The sequence below is a fragment of the Panthera uncia genome, assembly GCF_023721935.1.
Source record: "Panthera uncia isolate 11264 chromosome B2 unlocalized genomic scaffold, Puncia_PCG_1.0 HiC_scaffold_24, whole genome shotgun sequence".
Taxonomy (NCBI): domain Eukaryota; kingdom Metazoa; phylum Chordata; class Mammalia; order Carnivora; family Felidae; genus Panthera; species Panthera uncia.
The window spans coordinates 103408662-103433001 of record NW_026057580.1 but is presented as its reverse complement, the minus strand read 5'-3'; the positions used below and the strand labels follow the sequence as shown (position 1 = coordinate 103433001).

The following is a 24340-nucleotide window of genomic DNA, read 5'->3' as shown; positions in this document are numbered from 1 at the left end:
TAAACCAGCCAGCCCATCAGTCAGGCATGAGTGATGCCTGGAAACCCTGCAATTTGCATGGAAACCCTGCAAATTCGGTATTTTCCCGTTCATAGGGTCCACGGCATTCTAACAATAATTGGAATATGTGATTGATTTCCATTTTTCTTGAGACTTTCTATCAGATGGAGAAAAGGGAATTTTAGTTAAATGCAAAGCACATAGCCTGAGAGAGGGCTGGCATGGAGGCCAGGCAGGACCAGATACACAGAGTTCCTCTGTTTCCTTCCCGGCCCAGGAGTGTTTTCTAGCAACTCTGCTTCCATCAGGAGACAGCCAGGATCAGATGCCCGAAAACACCTCGAAAACGAAAAGCCAGATGGAAGTGCTTGGTACCCCTGTCCGCAGAACACCTCACAGAGTAAAGTGATCGTTTTGACGTGTTTTGCAATGAAATGTGTACGCAGAGTTGTGAGCAGCTCCATTTATTTGAGTAAACAGCTTGTGAATAAATCATTGGTAAACATTACAAAATTAAATACGTTTTCGAAAGCTTGCCAGTATACATAAAATTCACAGACATAGTTCTTTTAAAAAATAAAATATGTTCAGAGCACCCTTGACATAAAATGTTTGACCCTTGTCCTCGGACAGGGCCACCTAGAGACATCTTACAGTAAGTGGGGTTTCTGTGGGGAGGCGGTGGAGGCCTCCTGGGGGGAAGGAAGAGTTTCTACTCTGACCTTTTACCCAGCCCACATCCATCTAAATGTCGACCCTTCTCCAGGGAGCTGATATATAACAGAGAGGGGCAGGGCTGGTGCCCCACGCCTAGCTCCAAGCAAGGAGCCCGGGGTGCACGATTAGGGCCCGGAGCCGGAATCCTCACCGCAGGCCAACAAGACAACCAAAAACACAATCTCCACCCCCCTTCCACACGAGCAAATGCCCCTGGATCAACTCTCTTGAGAGAAGGTGAAGCTTTCTCACCTCTACGGTGTTCAACACTCGGTTCGCCTGCTCTGGTCTAATGCTGTCCAGGGACGGAAGGGACCAGATCTACTTCTAAGGAGGATGATACCCAATTTGCTAACTTTCCTTACAACCTGCTTCCGTGGGGAGAGAATAATACACAGTATTTGGTTGAAAGCAGAGAATTAATTGCTACACGGTGCTTCCTTTTTCCACTGCAAAACACCACTCAGCATGGGCATTTCTCTAGACATCTGAATAGTTCTTCAAATTAAGGGTTCATAAAACTTTAAAAGACCACAAACGAGGCAATAAGGACGTGACCTGGCAAAGCATCCCAAATAATGAAATAATATGAAGTCCATGAATTTAAGCCCTTGACCAACTCGACTTTTTGTGGCGTAGCTCATGAAAATAACGGATACACTGACTTCGTTCACTTTGGTGCATGAAGTGAATGTTGAAGGTCAGCAGCAGGTCACGCGAACAGTGTCTCGTGACCTCTTGAACACACAGGTACTGTGACCTCCAGTGAAAGGAAAACCACAAGTTTATTCCATCGGTGTGAAATAAAACTCACATCTACATTTTAACTTAGTCGTGTGGAGATATATACAAGAAATTCGACATCTGAGACAGTTGTACAACTTAGGAAAAAGTATTACCAAACTAGCTGTAAGAAAACCATCATCCCTGTATAGTTAGGTCCTAAACCTCTGATTTCTCAAAGAAAACGGTGCCTGGCCCAGCCCATTCTTCCAAGTCTGCCTGGTTTGATACCCCTGGTTGGGCTGAAACCAGAGTCGTGATATCCTTGCTATTAAAATATTACACTAGCAAAACCTTTTAAAACAAAAAAGGAACACTCTTGAATAAATGTCTAATAGACACCCCCTCCCCCAAAGAAAAGGTTCTCATCAGGGCAACTGGTCTTTAATAAATGTCTTCATGAAGCCCAAATCCCAGGACCCCTTCTTCGTCTCTGGGACGGTCCACCCTGTGCTAGAATTATACAGTCTTCTTCTGCGGAGGACTCAGTTTTCTCATGCCTCTTATCCGACAGAGCAGCTCCTGGATAAATTCCTAAAAGAGAGCAGAAGAAGTTAATCTGGCAGGCTTGCTCTACCAAAATGTGGGGTTCAAATCTGCTTGAAGTCATTGAGGTCAACTGCCGTTAACTGTAGGTGATGAGTTTGGTTGGATGGGTTAACCCTCGCTGGTTCGCTCCAGGACATTTTTAAACCAACGAAGCATAATTAAACCTCACATCGTGATGCCTTCTCACCGCCGCTCTCTTTGGGGGAGAAAAACACAAGCTGCTCTCAGTCGCCGACATTATTGATTTGGCCTCCAAAGGCACATGTGGTTTAGATCAGCTTTCTCAACCTTGAATAAACCTTTACTATCAGCATACGAATCACCCAGAGAGCTTGTGGGTTCTGACTTAGTAGGCCCAGGTTGGGGTCTGAAAGTCTGTATCTCTCACTGGCTGCCAGCTGATGCCAGCGTCGGTCTCTGGACCGCCCCCGGAACAGCAAGGCTTGAACAGCGGTTCTCGAATGTAAGTCCTCATCAGAATCACCAGGGGACTTATTAAACCACAGAGTGCTGGGCCCAAGAATTTCTGACTCAGTCGTTCTGGGCGGGGGGTGAGAATGTGCATCTCTGACAGGCTCCCAGGTAACCTGCTGCTGGTTCCACACTGAGAACCACTGATCTACATCTCAGAAAGAAGAGTCTTTTGACTTTTTTGACTACAGATCCGTTTTCTTTGAAAGCCACACACATTTTATATTTACAATCCAGTACATACAGACACATACCTGAAATAAAAATCTAAAGAACAAATACTTAATGTACATAATACACTCTATATTTTCTATTCTTTTTTTAAACATTTTTTTAATGTTTACTTGTTATTTTGAGAGAGAGAGAGAGAGAGAGAGAGAGAGAAAGTGTGAGCAGGGGAGGGGCAGAGACAGAGGGAGACACAGAACCCCAAGCAGGCCCCAGGCTGCGAACTGTCGGCACAGGGCTCGACACGGGGCTCTAACTCACATACCGTGAGATCACGCAGGGCTCGAACTCACATACCGTGAGATCGTGACCTGAGCCGAAGTCGGACGCTTAACCGACCGAGCCACCCAGGCGCCCCTTTTCTGTTCTATTCTAATTTCATTTAAAAGGTAATGCAGAGGGAGACCAACTAAAATGATTTCACATCCTATTCATAGATGGACACCCAAAGATCGAAGAACAATGTAGAACAGTTCCCACTTGAGGCCTTCAGGAATCTTTCATTGTTGCCTTATGACTTAAAATTTTTGGCTGCTCCAAAAATCCCATTTATTAGGTAAAAATTACCTTGTCTTTCTATTTTATATTTGTCACAGAAGAAGCGGACAGCCAAACTTTCTGACCAGCAAGTAGCAGTCAGTGAATGACAGAACCGAGTACGTCGGGAATTTACCAAGAGCAAAACCACTGAGAAATCTTCCTCTCCACTTGGCCTTGTGAGGAACCACTCGTAAATTCTCCTACCAACCACAACGCTTAGTCATGGCCTCCCAGGCCAAGTGATCTCTGCAACCACTCTCCAGCTCTAAAACACAATAAGCTTAAACATTTAGGATTTTGTTAGCCACCAAATTTCTTTTTTTTTTTTTTTTTGGTGATGTTTTTGCTATTATAAAGTTGTATGATTTTCCTAAACAACTTAGAAAATATAAGCCAGCAACAATTACTCCTCAGAATGAACCACTAATATATTTTCTCCTATGAAAACTGTGTTTTACCTAATTGAGATCACACCGTATAAATATGTCCTTTTCTTCAAGTTAGCATTATGTCATTATGTCAGCTTTCTCCCACAACATTAGTCTTCCTAACAATTAACTTCAGTGGTTATATGATCCTTTATTATATGGATATTCTACACTCCGCTTAATTTCTCCATCACTGGATGTTTGGTTGGTGCCTGACTTTCCAGAATTATAAACAAAGCCACAACTAACATCTCGGCGCATGAATCTGCAATTTAGATTATTCTCTTTGGAGAGCTACCCAGAAAGGGGTCAAAGGATAAAAACATTTTCATCCCTGCCAGTTCTGACCTTGGGCAGAATGGAACACATATGAAGTAAAATGAGGCCCTATCTTAACTTTGCGAGCACTATTGTATCTAATCTAAAGAGTTTTCTAAAATAATGCCGAGTTTTGGGGGCGCCTGGGTGGCTCAGTCGGTTAAGCGTCCGACTTCAACTCAGGTCATGATCTCACAGTCCGTGAGTTCAAGCCCTGCGTCAGGCTCTGTGCTGACAGCTCAGAGCCTGGAGCCTGTTTCGGATTCTGGATCTCCCTCTCTCTCTGCCCACCTCTGCTGGCGTTCTGTCTCTCTCTCTCTCTCTCAAAAATAAACATTAAAAAAATTTAAGGGGCGCCTGGGTGGCTCAGTCAGTTGAGCGTCCGAGTTCGGCTCAGGTCATGATCTCCCAGTCCGTGAGTTTAAGCCCCGCGTCAGGCTCTGTGGTGACAGCTCAGAGCCTGGAGCCTGCTTCGGATTCTGTGTCTCCCTCTCTCTCTGCCCCTCCCCTGCTCATGCTCTGTTTCTGTCTCAAAAATAAAAACATTTAAAAAAACTTAAAAAAAATGCCGAGTTTTCACACTTATTTTCAATTTTCATTTTGTGAATTAAGTGCACATCTATTTCGCCCCCTGCTATGTGGTTTAGACAGTGTAATGTGAGACACACAGTTTCAGTTTCATTGTTTTTGGAAACTGTTACTCAAATGACTGCTGTATGAACTTTAACATTTCAGTGTAGATTTCCTTTTTCTTTTTCTTTTATTGCCAAGGTCAGAATTACAAATCCTATCATTTATCCTACACTATTTCTATAACATATTTTGCATAAAGTTCATTATAAAAATAAAGATTAAATATCATAAGGAATAATATACCCTAAGCTACCGACCTTTCTTCTTCAAGACAAAAGCAATTTGGTAATTTAAATCACATTCAAATTTTCTCAAAAAATCATGATGTGCAGTAATCTTACTGATTAAAAATTTCAACAAATAACTTGTATTTATAATATATTAACATCAACAAATCTCTGAAATTTTATACTAGTGTAATTTACGCCTGTAACTTAATAGACCGTATTATACATATTTTTAAAGTGTTCGTTAAATTTGCATAATGAGGTGCTCAGCTAAGTTAAAAAAAACAGCAAGACCAATATTTATTCTCCATACAGAAACTTGCACTGAAGGATTTTACTGATTACAGATAATTCTCAAAGAAGATTCAAGAATCTGTAATCAAAAATACTTTGATGTCTCTTGTTCATATTATTTAAAAATTCTCTACGTAAGTAACAATATATCTCATTTACTTCCAAAACAGATCACTCAGACTTAGGTTGGGGACACTAATTTAGTCAGAGAAAGGCTGCCCATTGAGGAAATGATATCTGATGTGAGATCTAAATTAATAGAGAGGCCAGCTCAGGGGAAGTCTGGGGGCCTGGTCATCACACATGTGCAAACGCCCTGCAGAGAAACAAGCAAGGGAGTGGGTGTTCCTGGTATGGAAAGGCCAAGATGAGTGGGGTGCTAGGGTCAGCTTGCCAGGGCCTTACTGGCCGTATGAGGTGTTGAGAGAATATTCTTGATGCAATGGAAAGCCACTGGAGACTTTCAAGTAGGGAAACAACATCATCTGATTTCGGTTTTTAAAAGATCCCTTTGACTGCCACGTGGAGAGTGGATTTTATAAAGATAAGAATGCAAGATGGGGCGCCTGGGTGGCTCAGTCAGTCGGGCATCCGACTGCGGCTCAGGTCACGATCTCATGGTTTGTGAGTTCAAGCCCTATGTCGGGCTCTGTGCTGACAGCTCGGAGCCTGGAGCCTGCTTCAGATTCTGAGTCTCCCTCTCTCTCTGCCCCTCCCCATTCATGCTCTGTCTCTCTCTCCTTCAGATATAAACAAACATTTAAAACATTAAAAAAAAAAAAAAAAAAAAGAATGAAAGAGAGGCCAGTTTGGACCTGTTACAGACACCCAGGCTAGGGATGCCAGGGCCTTAAAGTTTATGGAAATCGAAACGGAAATTAAGTGGATCCATTCCAGAAGCAGAGTCAAAAGACCTTGCTAGACTGAATGTGGGGCCCCAGTAAAACAGGGAGGAGACAGGGAAAAGGGGGATGAAGGTCTCCGACCCTCATCAACTGGAAGATAGATGGTGCCATTATGCTGAGATGAGGGATAACTGGAGGGGGGAAAAAGCAGGTTTACAGACTTGCGGTGTCCCTTACATTACGTGAGGGGGATCCTGGGAAGACAGATAAACATGACTTGGCATCTCAGCTCCCGGCTGATGACATAAGCAACAAGCATCTAAATCGGTGGCTTGCAACTAAAAAACAACCCTCCCTACAAAACCACATGTGATCCACACACATTGTTAGAGGAACCTAGTCCCCAGAGACACAGGACCAAAATAAAAGTGTCTTGAAAAAAATCAAACTCTTACTATATGTGATGCCCCTTGATATTTTATTTTGAAAAAAATAAAGGTCAAGACCAGCTCATGGGTTACCTCCCACAGTTTATAAACACAATGATCTAGACTAAAGTTGATTGCTGCAGTAGCCCCCAACCACATATACAAGTGGTATAAATATAAATAATATAAATATAGATATTTATAGTATATTTATATGCAATCTATATTTCTATATTCTATAATAGAAATGATATAGTGTAGCTATTTAAATGTAAATGAATGGAAATAAATACAACTTAAAATCCTGTTCCTTATTCACACTATGGTCCCATTTCAAATAGTCAGTAGCCAGATGTGGCCAGCAGCCACCATACTGGTCATTGGGCCTATAGAATATTTGTCATCTCAGAAAATTCTGTTGGCCCTCACAGGTGACAACACTTTGAATCACAAAGCTTGATGAGATAAACGGAGAGGAAAGCGTAAACGATAAAAGGCGGCTGAAGACCAAGGCCAGAGGCCCCCTAACAAGTGAGTTCTCGGGGAAGTTTTGGGGCCAGCAGAGGAGACTGAAAAGGAGAAACCAATGAGAAGGCGGGAAAACCCAAGAATATGCTGTCCAGCAGTCAAGCAAAGAACACTTTTCTAGAAAGAAGAGACATTCAATCAAGCCAAGTGCCAATGAGAGGTTAAGAAAGTCGAGACAGATTCAAAGCCAGAGTTGGCAAGAAAGGGACCATTGTGTTCTGGCTGGGAGAAGTTTCAGTAGAATGGCTGGGGACGGAAACTCTTGCCACTAAAAGGTTCACAGTGACTTTCTTTGGGTAAACAGCTTTATTAAGGTATAATTGGCAGGCCATAAACTGCAGACGACCAGCACAAGTCCCCCATCTGTGCAGTCAACATAATGGACACATTCAATTCCTCTACAAGTCTCCTTATGCTCCTTTGCAATCCCTCTCTCCTCCCCCTGTTCCTCTCGTTCCCGGGGAATACGCTGTCACTATTAGATTAATTTGCATTTTCTCGAGTTTTATACAAAAGGAACCATAACACTATGTACTTTTTAGTCTTCTACTTTTTTGGTTTCTTTCATTCAACATAATTATTTTGAGATTCAGCCACACTGTTGGATTTATTAATAACTCATTTCTTTATTTTTTTAAGCACTGGGTAGCATTTTGTTGTATAGGAATATCACAGTTTTTTATCCATTCAGCAGTTGATGGGAATTTGGGTTGTTTTTAGTATGGGGCTATTATAAACAAAGTTGCTTAAAACATTCATATAAAAGTCTTTGTATGGAATATACTTCCACTTCTTTTGGGTAAATACCTAAGACTGGAATAGCTGAATTGCTGATCTATTTGTTTGTTTTATTATGTCTCTGTCTGGTTTTAGTAGCAGAGTATTGCTTACCTCATAGAATGAGGTGGGAAGTATTCCTTCCTTTTCAAGTTTCGAAAAGAGTTTGTACAGATTTGGTATAATTTCTTCCGTAAATGTCTGATCAAAATTCCCCTGTGAAGTCAGCTGGGAGTTTTTTGTTTTGTTTGTTTATGCCAATACCGCACTGTCTTCTAAGGATAGGTTTATAAGTCCTAAAATCAGGTAATGTTAGTCTTCCACCTTTGATGATCTTTTAAAATAAAATTGTCTTGACTATTCTAGGTCTTTTAAATTTCCTTAAGAATTTTAGAACCAACTTGTAAATTTCTACCAAAAAAACCAAAACCAAAACCAAAACAAAACTCGTGCTGGGGTTTGGGCTGAGACTGCATTCAATCTATAAATCAATTTGTGAACATCAACAATGAATGTTCTCAGCAACGTTTTATAGTTCTCTGTGTACAGATACTGCACATCTTTTGTCAGATATATATCTAAGTGCTTAATATTGTTGATATTTTTAGAAGGGGTATAGTTTTATTTCAATTTCCAATTGTTACCAGCCGTAGATTTTCATATATTTACCTCATATCCCGCAAGCTTGTTGAACTCACTTGTTAGTTACAGCAGCTTTTTGTAGACTTTTACCTTTTGCAGATGTTCTTTATAGAGTTTAAGAATTTCCCTTCTATTCCTAGTTTGCTGAGAGTTTTGTTTACCAGGAATAGAGATTGGATTTTGCCAAATGCTTTTTCTGCATCAGTTGACATAATTATAGAAAGGGCCTTTTCCTCCTAGTTTCTTAACATAGTGACTTACCCTGATTGATTTTTGATGTGTGTGTGTGTGTGTGTGTGTGTGTGTGTGTGTGTCTAGATATAGATATAGATATAGATATAGATATAGATATAGATATAGACATATAATGTTGAATTCAATTTGACAAAATTTTCTTTAGAAATTTTGCAGCTATGCTCATGTGGAATACTTGCCTACATTTCTTATTATGTCTTTGGTTTTAGTAGCAGAGTACTGCTTGCCCTGTATAATGAGTTGAGAAGTATTCTTCCTTTTCAAGTTTTGGAAAGAGTTTTTACAGAGTTGGTATAATTTCTTCCGTAAATGTCTGATAAAAATTCCCCTGTGAAGCCACCTGGGTCTGGAGTTTTTTGTTTTGTTTTGCTTTGCTTTGTATGTATTGGTGGGTTATGTCTTTACAGACATTTGTCTATTTCATGTAAGTTGCTGAATTTATTGGCATGAGGTTCATAACATCTGTAGACTCTAGAGTGATGTCACCTCTCTCATTCTTGATATTGGTAATTTGTCTCCTATCTTTATTTCCACTTAGACTAGAAGATTATCAATTGTATTGCTCTTTTCTGAGAATAAGCTTTTGCTTCACTGATTTTCTTTATTGATTTTCTGGCTTATATTTCACTGATTTCTGCTTTCGTCTTCATTATTTCCTTTCTTCACCTTATTTTGAGTTGAATTTGCTCTTCGCTTCCTAGTTCCTAAGGTAAATTCTAAAGTCATTTATTGGAAAGCTTCCCTAATACAGACATTTCGTATCCTATGCTCACTTCTAAGCACTGCTTTGGCTGCATCTCACAGGTTTTTGATATCATTGGTTTTCACTTCCTTCATTTCAAAATAGTTTCTAATTTCATATGTGATTCCTCCTTTGGCCCAGGAGTTATTCAGAAATGTATCATTTAGTTTCCAAATATCTGGGGATTTTTCAGACAACTTTCTGTTACCAATTTCTAATTTCATTATATTATTTAAAGAATGTACTTCGTATAACTTGAATCTCTTAAAATTTGAGACCCGCTTTATGGCCCAGGATGTGTCCGTGGTGGTGAATGTTCTGTGTGCATTTATAAAGAAGAAGGCTAACTTCAAGCAGGCCTCTTACCACACGACTTGTACACATGCAGATAAAAAGGATGCCGATCGGATGCCGGCAGAACGTGCCGATAAAAAGGATGAACAAAGTGGTTCCCCAGATGCAATATTTCCACAAGAAAACGATTCTCTAACCACAAAGGACATGCTCTTTTGTGACACTCAAAAAAGGGCATTCCTGACTCCTTTTTGACCTTTTCATTCCCCGCTAAAAGGATGGACAGAAAGTCCCTGGTGGATGTGGCTTCTGCAGTAGGTCTGGCATGCACTGGGCTCAATCTAAAGAAAAGGAAGGGAATGAACAGTTATTGGAGGCCTTCTCTGTGGAGCCTATTGCCATTTTACTATGTTGAATCTAACGTAGTAAGTTTTACCATTTCCACTTTATAGACGGGGAAAATGGATGTTCTAGTTCATTCTAAGTACTTGTCCAAGCTCACAAAGAAAATATTTGAACCCAGGTCTCCTGAAGCCAATTGAGCTCAATACAGAGGCACCAAGTCCCCACCACGTGCCAGACTCTACCCTCCGTGCTGGGGCGCAGAGAAACGGAGAGGCTCTGCCTGACAGGGGCCCCCAGGCCAGCGAGGCAAGCAGACATGGAAATAGGCTCTGTCACCGTGAGACATCGCTAAGTGTGCACGCAGGGTCTCCTGGAGGGCAGATGGTCAGTGCACACTGCCCTTGCCCAGTCCAGGCCTGGGACCGCTCTTGCCTCTCCCAGTGGACGACAGGCTGAAAGAAGGTCATAATTCCAAGACACTTTGAAAGATGAGAAGCCCTGTGTCAATACAAGGAATCTAGAATCCAGAATCAGTGCTCTGGAGCCATGGCCCGGCTTCCTCTCCCTCCTTCTCCTCTCCCTCCCCCTCACTCCTTAAAGGAACACCGTTCATTAGCCAAACACTTCTCTACCAGTTTTTAAGACCTGGTCATTCTGGTTTTCTAATGTGGGAAACAGGATTTCAGCTAACCGCCAGAAGTTTTAAAAGGCAAACAGACATTGCCCTGACCCATCATTCGAGACAAGTGGCATCTGTTTTTTAGGCTACCTCAGCAGCTTTGGTCCAAATGCTCTTCAAAATGCTCCCTGACATCCTGAGTCTTCGACCTGAGAGCGTCCCCCAGCGGCAGGGCTCCTGTGGGCTGCTGAGGGCCAGGCCCTGAACTGCAGCTGGACGAACTGCGTCACATACTGGCCTTTAACAAGAGGCTGGGGCCCTGTGTCCCCAGGGCCGTGAATGCCGTGGTGACGCAAGGAGCAAGGAAAGAGAAGAGAAACAAAGATCTTGGATTGCAGACACAGGGGGGTCCTTTGAAACAAATACTAAAAAGATCTCAGATGGGTCCCTTCCTACAGAGAGAGAGTTGCCCTCTGCACACACAGCAGGAAGCAGGGTGGCCACGTGGTTAAGAGGGGGACTCTGTAACGGAAAGGGGGGGGGTGCGGGGGCTGGGTTCAAATCCTTGTGCACCACTGCAGGGCTATTTTCTCTGTGGCTCAGTTTTCCTCACGGCAAACTGAGAGCGACGATGATAAAATGCCCCCTCAAGGTTGGTGGAAGTATTTAAGGATTTGATGAATGAACAGAGGTGAGACGGGAAGGCGCTTGGACCACAGGCAGCAAGGCCGCAAGTGCTGTGACAAAATCCACGCTGGCCTCCCTCATCCCGCCTGGTCCGGGGTCTCAGTTCCCACAGCACCTGCCTCGGGGACTCCTGCCCTTGACTGTGCACACGCACACACTCAGGCACGCACTCAGAGAGGCACATGAATACTCGGGCACACACACACTCAGAGAGGCACGTACTCATGCACACACACACACACAGCAGCAAACACGCCGCCTCCCACCCTCCTTGAGCTCTTCCCTCTCCTAACTCCTCTGGATCTTTGAACAGGGCCTCTGTCCCGCTGCAGGCGAAATCCTTACCCTCCCCCCACCTAACTCTCCTCCCTTAAAACAATGGAAAGTTTTGTCTCTTAATAAACACCTTTCTAAGTGACCCTGGGCCCCTCCCCCCACCTCAGTCCTGGGCACCATTTTTGTATCTGAGAATGCTCTGCGTTCACCTCCTTAGTCACGAACTCACCTGGGGACGACTCTTTCCCACAGTGTGCACCTCTTACTTCGTTTTGCGTAGTGCCAGGCTCTCCCGGGCACTGAAGGCCTGGCTGGGGTTCAGACACAACTCATCCTTGCTGGGCACCTTTTATGTGACAAGCACTCTGGGCAGTTTCATGTACCGGCTCACTTAATCATTACAAGCGTCTGATGACATAGGCTCAGGGAGGTTGAGAGGTTTTCCCCAGGTCACACAGCTACTGAGTGGTCAGACAAGGATTCAAACCCTACATTTAAATAAAGCCGTAAGAAACCTGGACTCAGCTCCTGGGAACAGGTGGTACAATTCCCTCACTCTGTACCACGGTGCCTGGGGTGGGGCGGCGGTGGGGGTTGGGGGGGATCTTTTTTTATTAAGCAACCAGGATAGGTAATTTTAGTCTAATTCCAAACTAAACTAAAATGACTTGAAGTGTGTGTGTGATAGACACAGCAATCTTTTAATTTTTACATATGGGGGAAGGGCTGACCAGGTATGTAAAGGACTGTGTTTCCCAGGTAAGCTCTCGTTCCCCCAGACCATGAACCTTCCCTCCCTTCTGATCATAGCCTCTTCTCAGCACATAAATAGCTCAAAAGCCCTAAATAGCTGCCTTCTCTCATAGCTAACTTATAAATTAGAAAGGAACAAAAAGAGGAGGAGGAGGGAGCTAAAGGGGGAGAAAGAGAGAAGGAGAAAAGGGAGAAGAGAGGGAAGCCAGAGTGTTGACCTTTCTGCCCACTGAAATCCAGACTCTGTCCGGCCAGTGCTCCTCACTGCCATATGCCCTGACCAAGGTCTCTTCGTTTGACAATGCTAAGGACAACTTCTTTCCTTCCTTCCTTCTTTACTCTCTTCCTTCCTTCCTTATTTTCTTTCTTTCTTTTTCTCTTTCTTTCTTTCTTTCTTTCTCTTCTTTCCTCTCTCACTCTTTCTTTCCTTTTCTTTTCTTTCTTTTTCTTTCTCTCTCTTTTTTTCCTTCCTTCCTTCCTTCCCTCCTTTCTGCTTGCTTTTGGTTATCAACTTTATTGAGAAATAACTTATGAACAATAAATGTGAAAGAGTTTTTGGACCCAATTCCAATGTGTGTGTGTGTGTGTGTGTGTGTGTGTGTGCGCGCGCACACACACATGCATGTAAAGACTTCCCCACATCAACAAGCAATTCTGACACCAGCAGGGTGTCCAAGAACTCAACTCAACTGTGACACCATCTACCTGGTGATAAAAGTTTCAGTCCCACAGATGCCACTTCAGATGCCAATCCCAAGTCCAGGTTGTTACCTGTGCTTCTGACAAACTGGCTATAAATCAGGGGTTCCCATGACCCCTTCCTTGGATTTGATTAATGTGCTAGAACTGTTCACAGAACTCAGGAAAACCCATTTACTCACTAGATTACCAATATATTATAGGATACGCATCAACAGCCAGATAAAGAAACCCATAGGGTAAGGTCATGAGCAACGGCACTTCTGTCCTCGTGGAGGCTGGAGCCCAGCACAGTAGCACAGGGAAGCATCTCCAAACCCTGTCCTTGCAAAGTTTTTACGCAGGCTTCATCACTAGGCATGAATGATAAATGCACTGGCCATTGGTTCAACCTCCGGCCTCTCTTCCATCCCAGAAACCAGGGAGTGGAACTGAAAGTTCCAGCCTCACGGGCATGGTTGGTTCCTCTGGCAACCAGCCCCCATCCTTAGGTGCTTTACAAAAATCTCCTCATCCACATAAACCCAGTTATGGTTGAAAGGGGCTTGTTATAAATAACAAGACACCCATTTCACCTTTGTGGCTCTGACGCTTTTCAGGAACTGAGGACAAGAGCCCAACAAAGTATTATAGCAGAAGATGTCCCCATTGCTTTATGGCTCGGGAAATTCTGAGGGTTTGGGGAGCTGAGTCAGGAACTGTAAATAAGCAATATATTTTGGTCATCTGAATGACCAAATATATATCTGTCTTACAAGTCACAATACTATAAAATTATACCTATTTAAAGGTCAGATCAGGGCGCGTAGGTGGCTCAGTCGTTTAAGCATCTGACTCTTGATTTTGGCTCAGGTCATGATTTCACAGCTCATGAGTTCGAGCCCTGCATTGGGCTCTGTGCTGACAGCAGGGAGCCTGCTTGAAATTCTCTCTCCAACTCTCTTTGCCCCTCCCCCACTCACTCTAGCGCTCTCCCTCTCAAAATAAACAAACATTAAATAAATAAATAGATAGATAGATAGACAGATAGATAGATAGATAGATAGATAACAGATCACTGCCATTACTCTAAAATTTCTCATCTCCCTCTATAGCTCATCCCCCCTCTGCCCAAGCCCTATTTTCTATCTACAGTTTGCATTTTATGTAACTGGAATATTAATTATGTACCCTTTTTGCCTGGCTTGTTTCACTCAACATAATGTTTCTTTTTTTTTTTTTCTTTTTTTTTTTTCCTTTTTTTTTTTTTTTTTTTTTAATTTTATTTTATTTTTGGGACAGAGAGAGACAGAGCATGAACGGGGGAGGGTCAGAGAGGGGGAGGGTCAGAGAGAGGGAGACACAGAATCGGAAACAGGCTCCAGGCTCTGAGCCATCAGCCCAGAGCCTGACGCAGGGCTCGAACTCACGGACCGTGAGATCGTGACCTGGCTGAAGTCGGACGCTTAACCGACTGCGCCACCCAGGCGCCCCTCAACATAATGTTTCTGATGCACTCATAGTGTTGTGTGTATCAGTCGTTCAGTCTTTTATATTGTTGACTAGTACTCCATTGTATGGATATAACACGATGTATTCGTCCATTCACCTGCTGATGGGTATTTCGGTTTGTTTCAAGTCTTTGACCATGGTGAGTAAAGCTACTATGAATATACACGTACAAGTATTTGTGGGGTCATATTTTTTTGTTTCCTTTGGGTAAATGTTAGCAGTACCATGGCAGAGGTGTATAATGCACATTTAACTTTTTAGGAACACCCAAACAGTTTTTGAAAGTGGTTGTACCATTTCACACTCCTGCCGGCAGGAGTACGAGAGTTCTATTTGTTTCACAGCCTCGCTAACACCTCGTGTTCTCAGTCTTTTCAGTTTTTAGCCATTCTAGTGAGTGTGGAGTGATAAGATCCTCCTTTTTCTCTTCTCTTTTCTTTTCCTTTCCTTATCTCTTCTTTTCTCTTTTTTTCTCTTTTCTCTTCTTTTCCTTTCCTTTTCTTTCCTTTCCTTTCCCTTTTCTCTTCTTTTCTCTTCTCTTTTCCTTTCCTTTCCTTTGTTCTTTTCTCTTCTCTTCTTTCCTTTCCCTTTTCTCTTCTCTTCTTTTCTCCTTTCCTTTCCTTTCCTCTTCTTTTCTCTTCTTTCCTTTCCTTTTCTTTAGGGGATTGCCCACTCTCCTCCACATTGTCTTTGCAAGTCTTTGACTTTCTCCCCTTGCTCCCCTTTGCTGGCCACCTACTTCTACCCCCTGACCTGCAGATGGGACGCTGGTATTCTCCAAAGCTTGGGTCCCAGCCTCCTCAAGGCACGATCTCTCGGCCAGCCATTTCCCTCATATTCTCAGATCTCCTCTCTGCCTTTACCCCTGAGATCCAGGCCTGCATTTCCTGTGGCCCCCAGATGTCACCACAGGGACGTCACATGGGCACATCCATCTCAAAATGACCAAAAGTAAACATACTGTTACCTATCCCTTCCTCAAACCTGTCCCTCACCCTGAGGAATTCAGTTTCCATTATTGTGTCCTGAACAAACCACCATATAGATCTTACATTTGCCTCCAAATTAATCTATAAGCTTAATGAAATTCTGAGAAAAATATCAATATTCGAGAATAGATAAGACAGTTTGAATAAGAAAATTATGGGGTCGCCAGGCCCTTGCTACGAACTGATTGTAACGCCCTGGCAATTGTCACAGTGTGCAGTGATAGACAAAGGGCCAGAAGTCAGTCCCACGTATTAGAAAAATTTGATATACAAGCTGATTACATATCCATCGGGGTAAGGACAGACTGACTGCTCACTAAATGGTACTGGGACAACATGGCAAATGTAAAATTAGATCCCTATTTCACACCATACACAAAAACAAATTCAAGAGGGTTTGAATACCTGGGGGTAAAAAGTAAAAGAGAAAAGTTTTAGAACAAAATATAGGAAGACTATCTTTCAGACACTAGAGTAGCACAAGATTTCTTAGGCACAAATCTTTAAAAAGCACAAGCCATGAAGGATGTCATTGATAAATCTGATTTCAACTAAAAGGTAAAGCTTCTGTACACAAAAGACAACACAAGCAGAATAAGGGCCACAGTTTGTGAAATATATTTGCAACCTACATACAGGTCAGAGGATGGCCATCCACAATATATAAATAACTCTTCAAAATCAACAAGAAAAACACAAGTCAAAGGAAGGTGGACAAAGGATTTGAAACAGAAATTCCCAAAGATGGAAACATGAGCACATGCAAGAAAAATGTGTTCAACCTCACTAGCTAGCAGTCAGGACAAGGTGTGTTAAAACAACGAGATATCATCAGATTGGCAAAAACTGACAGTTTGGCAACGCCGGGCATGGGGGTGATGAGGTTAAAAGAGAATTCTCAAATCCTGCTGGTGGGCATGCAAGCTGGCGCACATATTTCCACGCAATTCCATTTCTGGGCATATTCTTTGGACACACTGTGTACATGAGTCAACAGGTCCAGAGTTATTTTATGCGTCATTATTCATAATAATAAAAAACTGGACACAGCCTACGTGAGCATCACCAGAAGAATGGATACGTTACAGTAATACACAGGGACGCTCCACAGCAGCAAAAATGAATGAACTAGAGCCTTCTGTGTCAACACGGGCAAATCTCAGAAATCTAACGTTGGGCAAATAAGCAAGCTGCAGAAAATCTGCAAAACATGACTTACGCAGTTACAAAGCATGCAAGACCGTCTACGTGCAGATTTGTGACTCCTACTTAGTTGCGGGAGCCCTATCCCTCTGTTTTCCTAGCACGGTGTTTAATACACAGGAGGTGTCTGGCGAAGGTTTACAAAGTAAAGGAATACATGCACGAAATAACTTAATCACACAACCGTGGCCGTTAAGTGAAGGAGCAGAGAGAGGAGACACTAGAATCTTTGTGCACTAATTACGTGTGTGTGTGTGTGTGTGTGTGTGTGTGTGTGTGAGGCGGGGATTGTAGAAAGTATCGACTGGCCCCAGCTGCTATGGAGGAAGATTCTAAAGGTTCTCCTTTAGGCGCTGGAAAATTACACAACCTGGGGGAGCTGGGGAAGGTGAGAAGCATTTGGAGAAGGGTGGAGCCTAGCATGCTTGTGTGCACACACGAAAGATCAAAGAAGCAATAGAAAGAAAAGCAACATATCCAGTGACCCGGTAAACCCGACTTTATATAACACGCAGCCGCCTGATTCATGAGAGACTTGTAAGAAAGAAAACAGCCAAAGCGTGTTTCTGTGAGGCTGGCCTGGCAGCAGCCGTGAAAGCAGAAGGTCCCTCCTCCCCCTGGAGTGTCTGCCGTGCGGCGCTGTCATGGGGCACGGCATCCCAGTGCCACGCTCTGCTCGGAGCTCTCGCGTCCCCCCGTCCCTCCTGGGCCCTGTGGCTTTTAGCTTCCACCCCCTCCTGCCAGCTCCGGTCTGTGCCAGAGGCGGCAGGTGGACACCCATTCTGTAATTATCACCATGGCCAGGCGTCTGGGACCTTTCCCTCGTCACCCAGTGATTCATCTGTGACGCTCATTGATGATCCTGTGACGCTCATTGATGATCCTGCGCCGCTCGGACCAAGACGGGCCCATCAGAAAGTCGGAAAAGGAGAAACCACAGCATCGCTGCAAATCGCCGCTTCGTGCATAATTGAACTCCACTTATGTCATTCTTTCAAGCGTTTCGAGTCATTTACAAAGACAAATGGATACCATGCGGTAGCCCTCTAATTAGAAGGGCTTCCCCACAGAAGGATTTTTGGAAGATACGCCTAACACTGCTGCTCAGTGAGTGCTGTCACCAATCCCCATAATTGTGTGGATCATTCAAGCTTCTAGAGAGGACGCCCAGCCGAACTCCGGGTGCCCAACCTGCTTTCCCAAAAAACATCACCCACCCCTGACACGAGTCCACGGCGGAGTGAAGAGAGAAACAGCAGGTAAAGATCCTGAAAGTTGGGATCTGCGTGGGTCAGTGACTCCCCCGGGTACTGCCCCCTCTCTGTCACCCCAGTCGATGCACCGGTCCCTCCCTTGAACATGCACATTCACGGCGGGGGGGGGGGGGCATCCGCTCCAGATCCTGAGTCTCACTGCCCAGTGACGGCAGAGCCCAGTCAACCTACACAAGTTTTACGGAGCTCCCTGACACTCCTTCCCAAAAGTCCAACATCCAGCAGAGGACATGGGGATCAGGCAAAGTGTGATCAGGGAGAGGGAAGGAAGAATTTCCAAATCCACCGAGCTTGCCATAGGTGAGGGCAACGGAAGGGTAGTACTTGCCTCTTTTAAAAGCGACGGCAACACCTGAGAATCGTCCCAAATGGCAAAACGTCCTCACCCAGACAACCAGCTAGGCATTTAAAAATCACCCTGTGAATCTTTATCGGCTTGCATATCCAGGTCCCACAGGAGGCCAGACAGGCAGGCAGTGAGTCAGCACTGACAAACAGCTTTGGGTGGGGAGAACGTTGCTTATCTTTTTTTAAATTTTTTTTGTAATGTTTACTTATTTTGGAGAAAGAGACAGAATGCGAGTGGGTTAGGGGCAGAGAGGAAGGGAGACGCAGAATCCGAAGCAGCTCCAGGCCCTGAGCTGTCAGCACAGAGCGCGACGCGGGGCTCGAACTCCCAAGCCGCGAGATCATGACCTGAGCCGAAGTCGGACGCTCAACAGACTGAGCCCCCCAGGCGCCCCGAGAACGTTGCTTATCTTTAGAGAGGATCATTTGCTCACAGTGCACGCCAGAACTGATCCTGTTTTCCGTGATGTGAAAAGAGGTTTGTGAATCTGTTACGGGTAAGGGTTAGGGCCTGCTGTTGTTATAATCACTACTGCCAACACAAATTCCTGAAGGTCTTACCTGCATCCTGGTTGTTTGTCTTTTTTTTCCCTTCCTTTAACTTAAAACCACCTGGCACTATCTTGTCCATTTATTTTCTTGACTATCTGCCTTTAGAGATTAATTTGTTGTGCTGGTGAAAGCAGTCCCGTTAATCTATTTTAGAGACTCGGACCACTGCTCTTGGACTAACTATTTTGTACCCAAATCCTCACCTTTATTTGTACACGGCAGAACAGTTCGTTGGCCCTCACCGTATTCAACCGTACTGGCATTTAATTCTTCCTTCATTTACTAACAGGCCTCTTAGAACCTGTACACTTGCTACTCAGAAATGTCAACTAAAATCCACATAAATAATCCCACCACAGTAAATAATCAGTGGAGGAAATCCAGCACAATTATAATCTCTTACTTTATAATCACTAGGAAAGCTAACTTGATCGAGGGTCCCATTAGCAATGAGGGAGAATATTATTTGCTACAAACACCTGAATCTTGTTAAGATGAAATCTTACTGAATTTACAAACTGTGAGGTTTGTTTTTTAATGGTGACTCCCTTTGCTAAAGATACAGAAGTCCAAAAGCCAAGTGTCAAATTGCCTTTAATTCGTGTTCTTTCTTCCGTCCAGATAAGTCTAAACACAAGAAGAGAATGTGGCACTATTTATAACTGGGGTTGATCAGCTTTTAAAACATGATCATTCATTCTGAATGTAATGAAAAAAGAAAAGGTCATAAAATCACAATCAGACATTCGAAAATGCCAACCATTTAATTTTTTTTAACGTTTATTATTTTTTGAGAGAGAGACAGAGAGTGAGCGGGGAGGGGCAGAGAGAGAGGGAGACACAGAATCTGAAGCAGGCTCCAGGCTCTGAGCTCTCAGCACAGAGCCCGGCGCAGGGCTCGAACCCACGAACTGCAAGACCGTGACCTGAGCCGAAGTCGGACACCCAACCGATTGAACCACCCAGGCTCCCTGAAAATGCCAACCACTTAAAGGTCCACTGTCCTTTAAAGCCTGTATGTCCTCCATCATGCGTTTTTAAAAAACAACAATCATTAATTACTGGGGGAAAAGCATCCAAAGCAAGACCCATGGGGCTCTTCCTATAATAGCAGCTCCTTCTTTCCTTGTGTCACAATTATTGCTGTCATCATCATTTTCACTATTTTCACGGTTATTCTGCTTCTAAGAGTGTGTAGTAAAGAATTTCACTTGCCCAGAAAGAGGGCTAGTCTCTGCCCTCAGCTCCTGGAGGGTTCTAAGCTCTTAGAATGTCTGCTTGATAAAAGTGTCTTTGTTTACCTGGGGGCCTCGGGCCATGCTGAAGAGTCTAACAAGGTGACTTAGGGTGGGGGCTTTGGGTCATCTGATGTCAGCTCATTATACCAAGGGACTGGAGACTGAAATCGGCCACGTGGCCAGTCTACTGTGTCTCTGTGACCAAGTCCCAATAAAACCTCTGGGCGTCAAGGCTCAGGTGAATTTCCCTGGTTGCCAATACTCTGAACACATTGTCACACATCAGAGCTGAGAGAATCAATACTCTCCAGGACTCCGCCAAAAAAGGACAGCTGGAGACTCTGTGTTTGGAACTTTGCTGGACTGTGCCCCACATACCCTTCCTTTGGCTGATTTTCATCTGTAACCATTGACTGTACAAAAATGAAATTATGGACATAGAAACTCTCAGTGAGTGCCGTGGGTCCTTCCGGAAAATTATCAAACATTAGTATGGTCTTAGTGATCCCTAAACTTACCATTGGTGTCAGAAGTGAGGATGGGCTTATAGACTGCTCCCTAACTTTGCAGAGTGTTGAATAAAGACCAAAAAAGAAATGCAGAGGTTTGCTCTATGACTGCATGCCTTTGGAAAGTTTACCTAACCCTCCTGGGTTGATTTTCCTCCATGAAGACAATCTCTTTTTTTTTATTATTATTATTTTTTAATGTTTATTTTTGAGTTGGGGGGAAGGGTTCAAGAGAGAGGGAGACACAGAATCTGAAGCAGGCTCCAGGCTCTGAGCTGTCAGCACAGAACCCAATGTGGGGCTCGAACTCACAAACCATGAGATCATGACCTGAGTTGAAGTCAGACGCTTAACTGGCTGGGCCACCCAGGTGCCCCTCCATGAAGACCATCTTAATCAGATTTAAAAATATTCCAGAGAGGAGCTTGTGCTGACCTAGTAAGAATTCACAAAAAGGCAGTGAGAAATAGACAGAGCACAGGGTGTAGACTCAAATGTGGGTCCAAATGCTAGGTCCAGCACAACCTGGCTTCTTCTCCCTGGGCAGAGGGGTCCTGGTGCATAAAAAGCCCTCGTGAAAGTGTGCGATCAACTGGCATACTAGGATCAAAATCCTTTTGGCTACTTGGAAAAGTTACTCTTCTTTCTGATTAGTAAACCCCAATCCTTTATTACCCACCTGCCTAATTACGCTAAAACATAGTAAGGCTCTCCTAGCCAATGGCTACAACCACTAGAATGTCATTTGCATTGATTCCAGGCTTACTTCGAAAGCTCCCAGTTCGCTCACTGTTCAGAAACATTGTTCTCAACAATGTTCAGAAACATTGTTCATTGAGAAATCATTGTTCTCAAGGTGACAGCTTCCAAAGGGCGTATTTCAACTCATTCATCCAGCATTCAAGCTCTCTTCCTCATCCCAGCTCCAAATTGCAGTCTTTTTGGAGGAAACCCCATGAAAGCCCGGAAGAAAAGGTTCCTCTGCAGGTGGGCACTATGACCCATTTAAACAGAGTGAAATGGCCACTTCCGTGGATTTATCAAGTATGGATCCCCTGAAATCACATTCCATTCGGCAATTTGGTAACTCACTTAGAAAATCATGGGATAGGTAGACACCCTGGCAATTCTGTCCTTTTATTCTGATTTTAATACCCTTTAAGCACTTAATTCTCACCATAGTTAACTGTGAACTTAAGAGAGGCTTTTTTTTTATTTTTTAAATGTTTGTTTATTTATTTTGAGAGAGAGAGAGAGAGCATGAGTGAAGGAGGGGCAGAGAGAGAGAGAGGGAGAAAAAGAATCCCAAGCAGGCTCCACGATATCAGCACAGAGCCCAACACGGGGCTCCATCTCATGACCTTGAGATCATGACCTGAGCTGAAATCAAGAGTCAGACGCTTCACCTACTGAGCCACTCAGCTGCCCCGAGAGACTGTTTTTTAAATGGGCACACAGGTTCACCGCTTTATTGAAGTCCCTAGATTAGTTACAGGCACATAGATGTTCAACAAACATTTGCTGAGCAAACGAAAATGCCAAGGTGTGTGTCCTCTAGTCGCACATAGCCTGTGTTGTAAATACCCAGTTTATATTTTGTCTCCACTGCAATCAGCTCAGAACAGGAGCTCCGAGGGCTTCCATGCACCTCCATGTAGACGTAACTGAACCATGTTTTGCAGGTCAGGTTGAAATGCTAAATGGAGACAGAGCTGATGTGAGCAGGATAAGTTAACAATGGCGCCCACAGAAGTTGGTCAGAAAAGCAAGATGGAGTCACCATGATACCACAGAGAAAGGAGATCCCGCCTTCTTCCCATTGACACAGGGAGAACAACCAAGCAGGCCTGACTTTTGAGAAACGCCGGTCAATTTCTATTTGCGAACCATGATTACACATCCATTTCCTGCACTATCCTGGTTCCATGACATTTCCATGACCCAGACAATTACTGGAACCCAATGAGATGCCTCTCACCACCTACTCACAGACTTAGTCATCCTGCATAAAACCCTGACGCATATCGACCTATGGACTCTGATTGCTGAAATCATATGTAACATCGTAACCTCTCTTTCAAATAATGAAATAAATGCACAGGAAAAAAATATGATGTTTATCAGAGAGCAATGGCGCAGCCACTGTCAACTATAAAAAGAGACGTTTATAAGTACACTGACTGGACTGACAAGTCCCCTAACAGATGGTAAGACAGAGCCCTCGAGCCCGTATTAAATACATTTTCTGTCCACCATATCAGTACAAGGAAAGTGCTCCTATGTGACCCTAAGATTTAAAAACCATGCAGTGTAGGAGTGAAAACTAAGAAAAGAAGCTCTTTTCTAGCCCAGCTAACTGGCCCCAACACCTTACCTCAGTTCTCTGATGTCCACCCAGCTGTCACTACTGATCACTCAAACCCATGTAAGAACCAAAATTAAATTACTCCTTCTCTTTTTGCATTCTATAGAAACCTTATTTTTCTACATTTGAATCGGCTCTATTTTAATGGCAGCCACATCAGAAATGGCACTTACTCAAGGGGAAAAAATTAAAACACCATTCTTACCAATCAATCACAAACACCACAAACAGTATGGTGACAACAATTATGTTGCTATGTTTTGAAGGGTCCGAGTCGGAAAAGATGTGAGCATCAGGGGTCCACAGTTGGGAATGTGAACCGAAACTGGGAAAATACAAGTTCTTTTCTGATTAGCCAGGCTCCCACATAAAATGAAACCATGGGCCCAAAGCATATGACATGAAATTAGCACATTCTGTAAGGTGTACTCTTCAAATTGAATAATTCAAGAATATCATCCTTGATGAACTGGGGCATTTTGCATGTTTAATATGTAATGGAGAAGTATTACCTTATAAAGAACCAGACTCACCTAACATGCTTACCTTGACTTCTCCAATTATTAACTATATTACCTCGGGCAAGTGACAAAGCCCTTCTATGTCTCAAATTCCTTACCCGATAACAATTCCTCAACCTCACAGCTTTGTTGGGAAGAAGAAATAAGTTCATACATGTCATCTATTTAGATCAGTCCCTGGCATATGCTTAATTATTCAGCTATTATTATTGTTACCGCTAAAAATATTATCAGTGCAAAACCATCAGAGAGGAGGAAACGGAGGCTCAGACAAGTTGAGAGAATTGCTTAAAGTCACACACACGTAGTGCTGGTGTTGACACAACACTCTGGTCTTGAAGTCCAGTCTTCCCGCCACCCACCCCCCATCTGCAAAGAGGCTATAAATAAATATCCCCGAATCAGCAACGACGTCTTCCTTACATTTCTAACTTCAAAGTGACATAAAATTGTATGCAGAATCCTTTGATCAAAAAATAGCACCTCCAGAGAGGACTCTTTTAAAAAGAACATCATTAATTGGTAGGCACTCAGTTGAGATAGGACAAAGTCCTTTAATGTCCTAAATGTGTTGTCACGTAGTTTAGGAAGCCAGACGGGGGGGAAAGAAAGAGCACAAGATCGGGTGTCAGAAACTCGGGGTTGAATCCTCCCTTTACTCACTGCTGTGAAGTCACAGACAAGATAACCCAACTTCCTTCTTCAAGTGCTTGTGAGGGTTAGATAAGATAACGCTTGTCACTGCAATGTGAACTCCAGAGCTTTGGAAAAA

At 43.5% G+C, this 24340-nt stretch overlaps 1 protein-coding gene across 1 annotated transcript in view; it reads right to left on the bottom strand.

Moving 5' to 3' along the window:
• Positions 1-1862: 1862 nt before the first annotated feature.
• PPP1R14C (protein phosphatase 1 regulatory inhibitor subunit 14C) overlaps positions 1863-24340 on the bottom strand; it is an 85373-nt gene continuing 62895 nt past the window's right edge. The window contains exon 4 of the mRNA XM_049653073.1: positions 1863-2034. Coding sequence (XP_049509030.1) covers positions 1960-2034 — 75 coding nt within the window. The 3' untranslated portion in view covers positions 1863-1959. The remainder of the gene's footprint in view (positions 2035-24340) is intronic.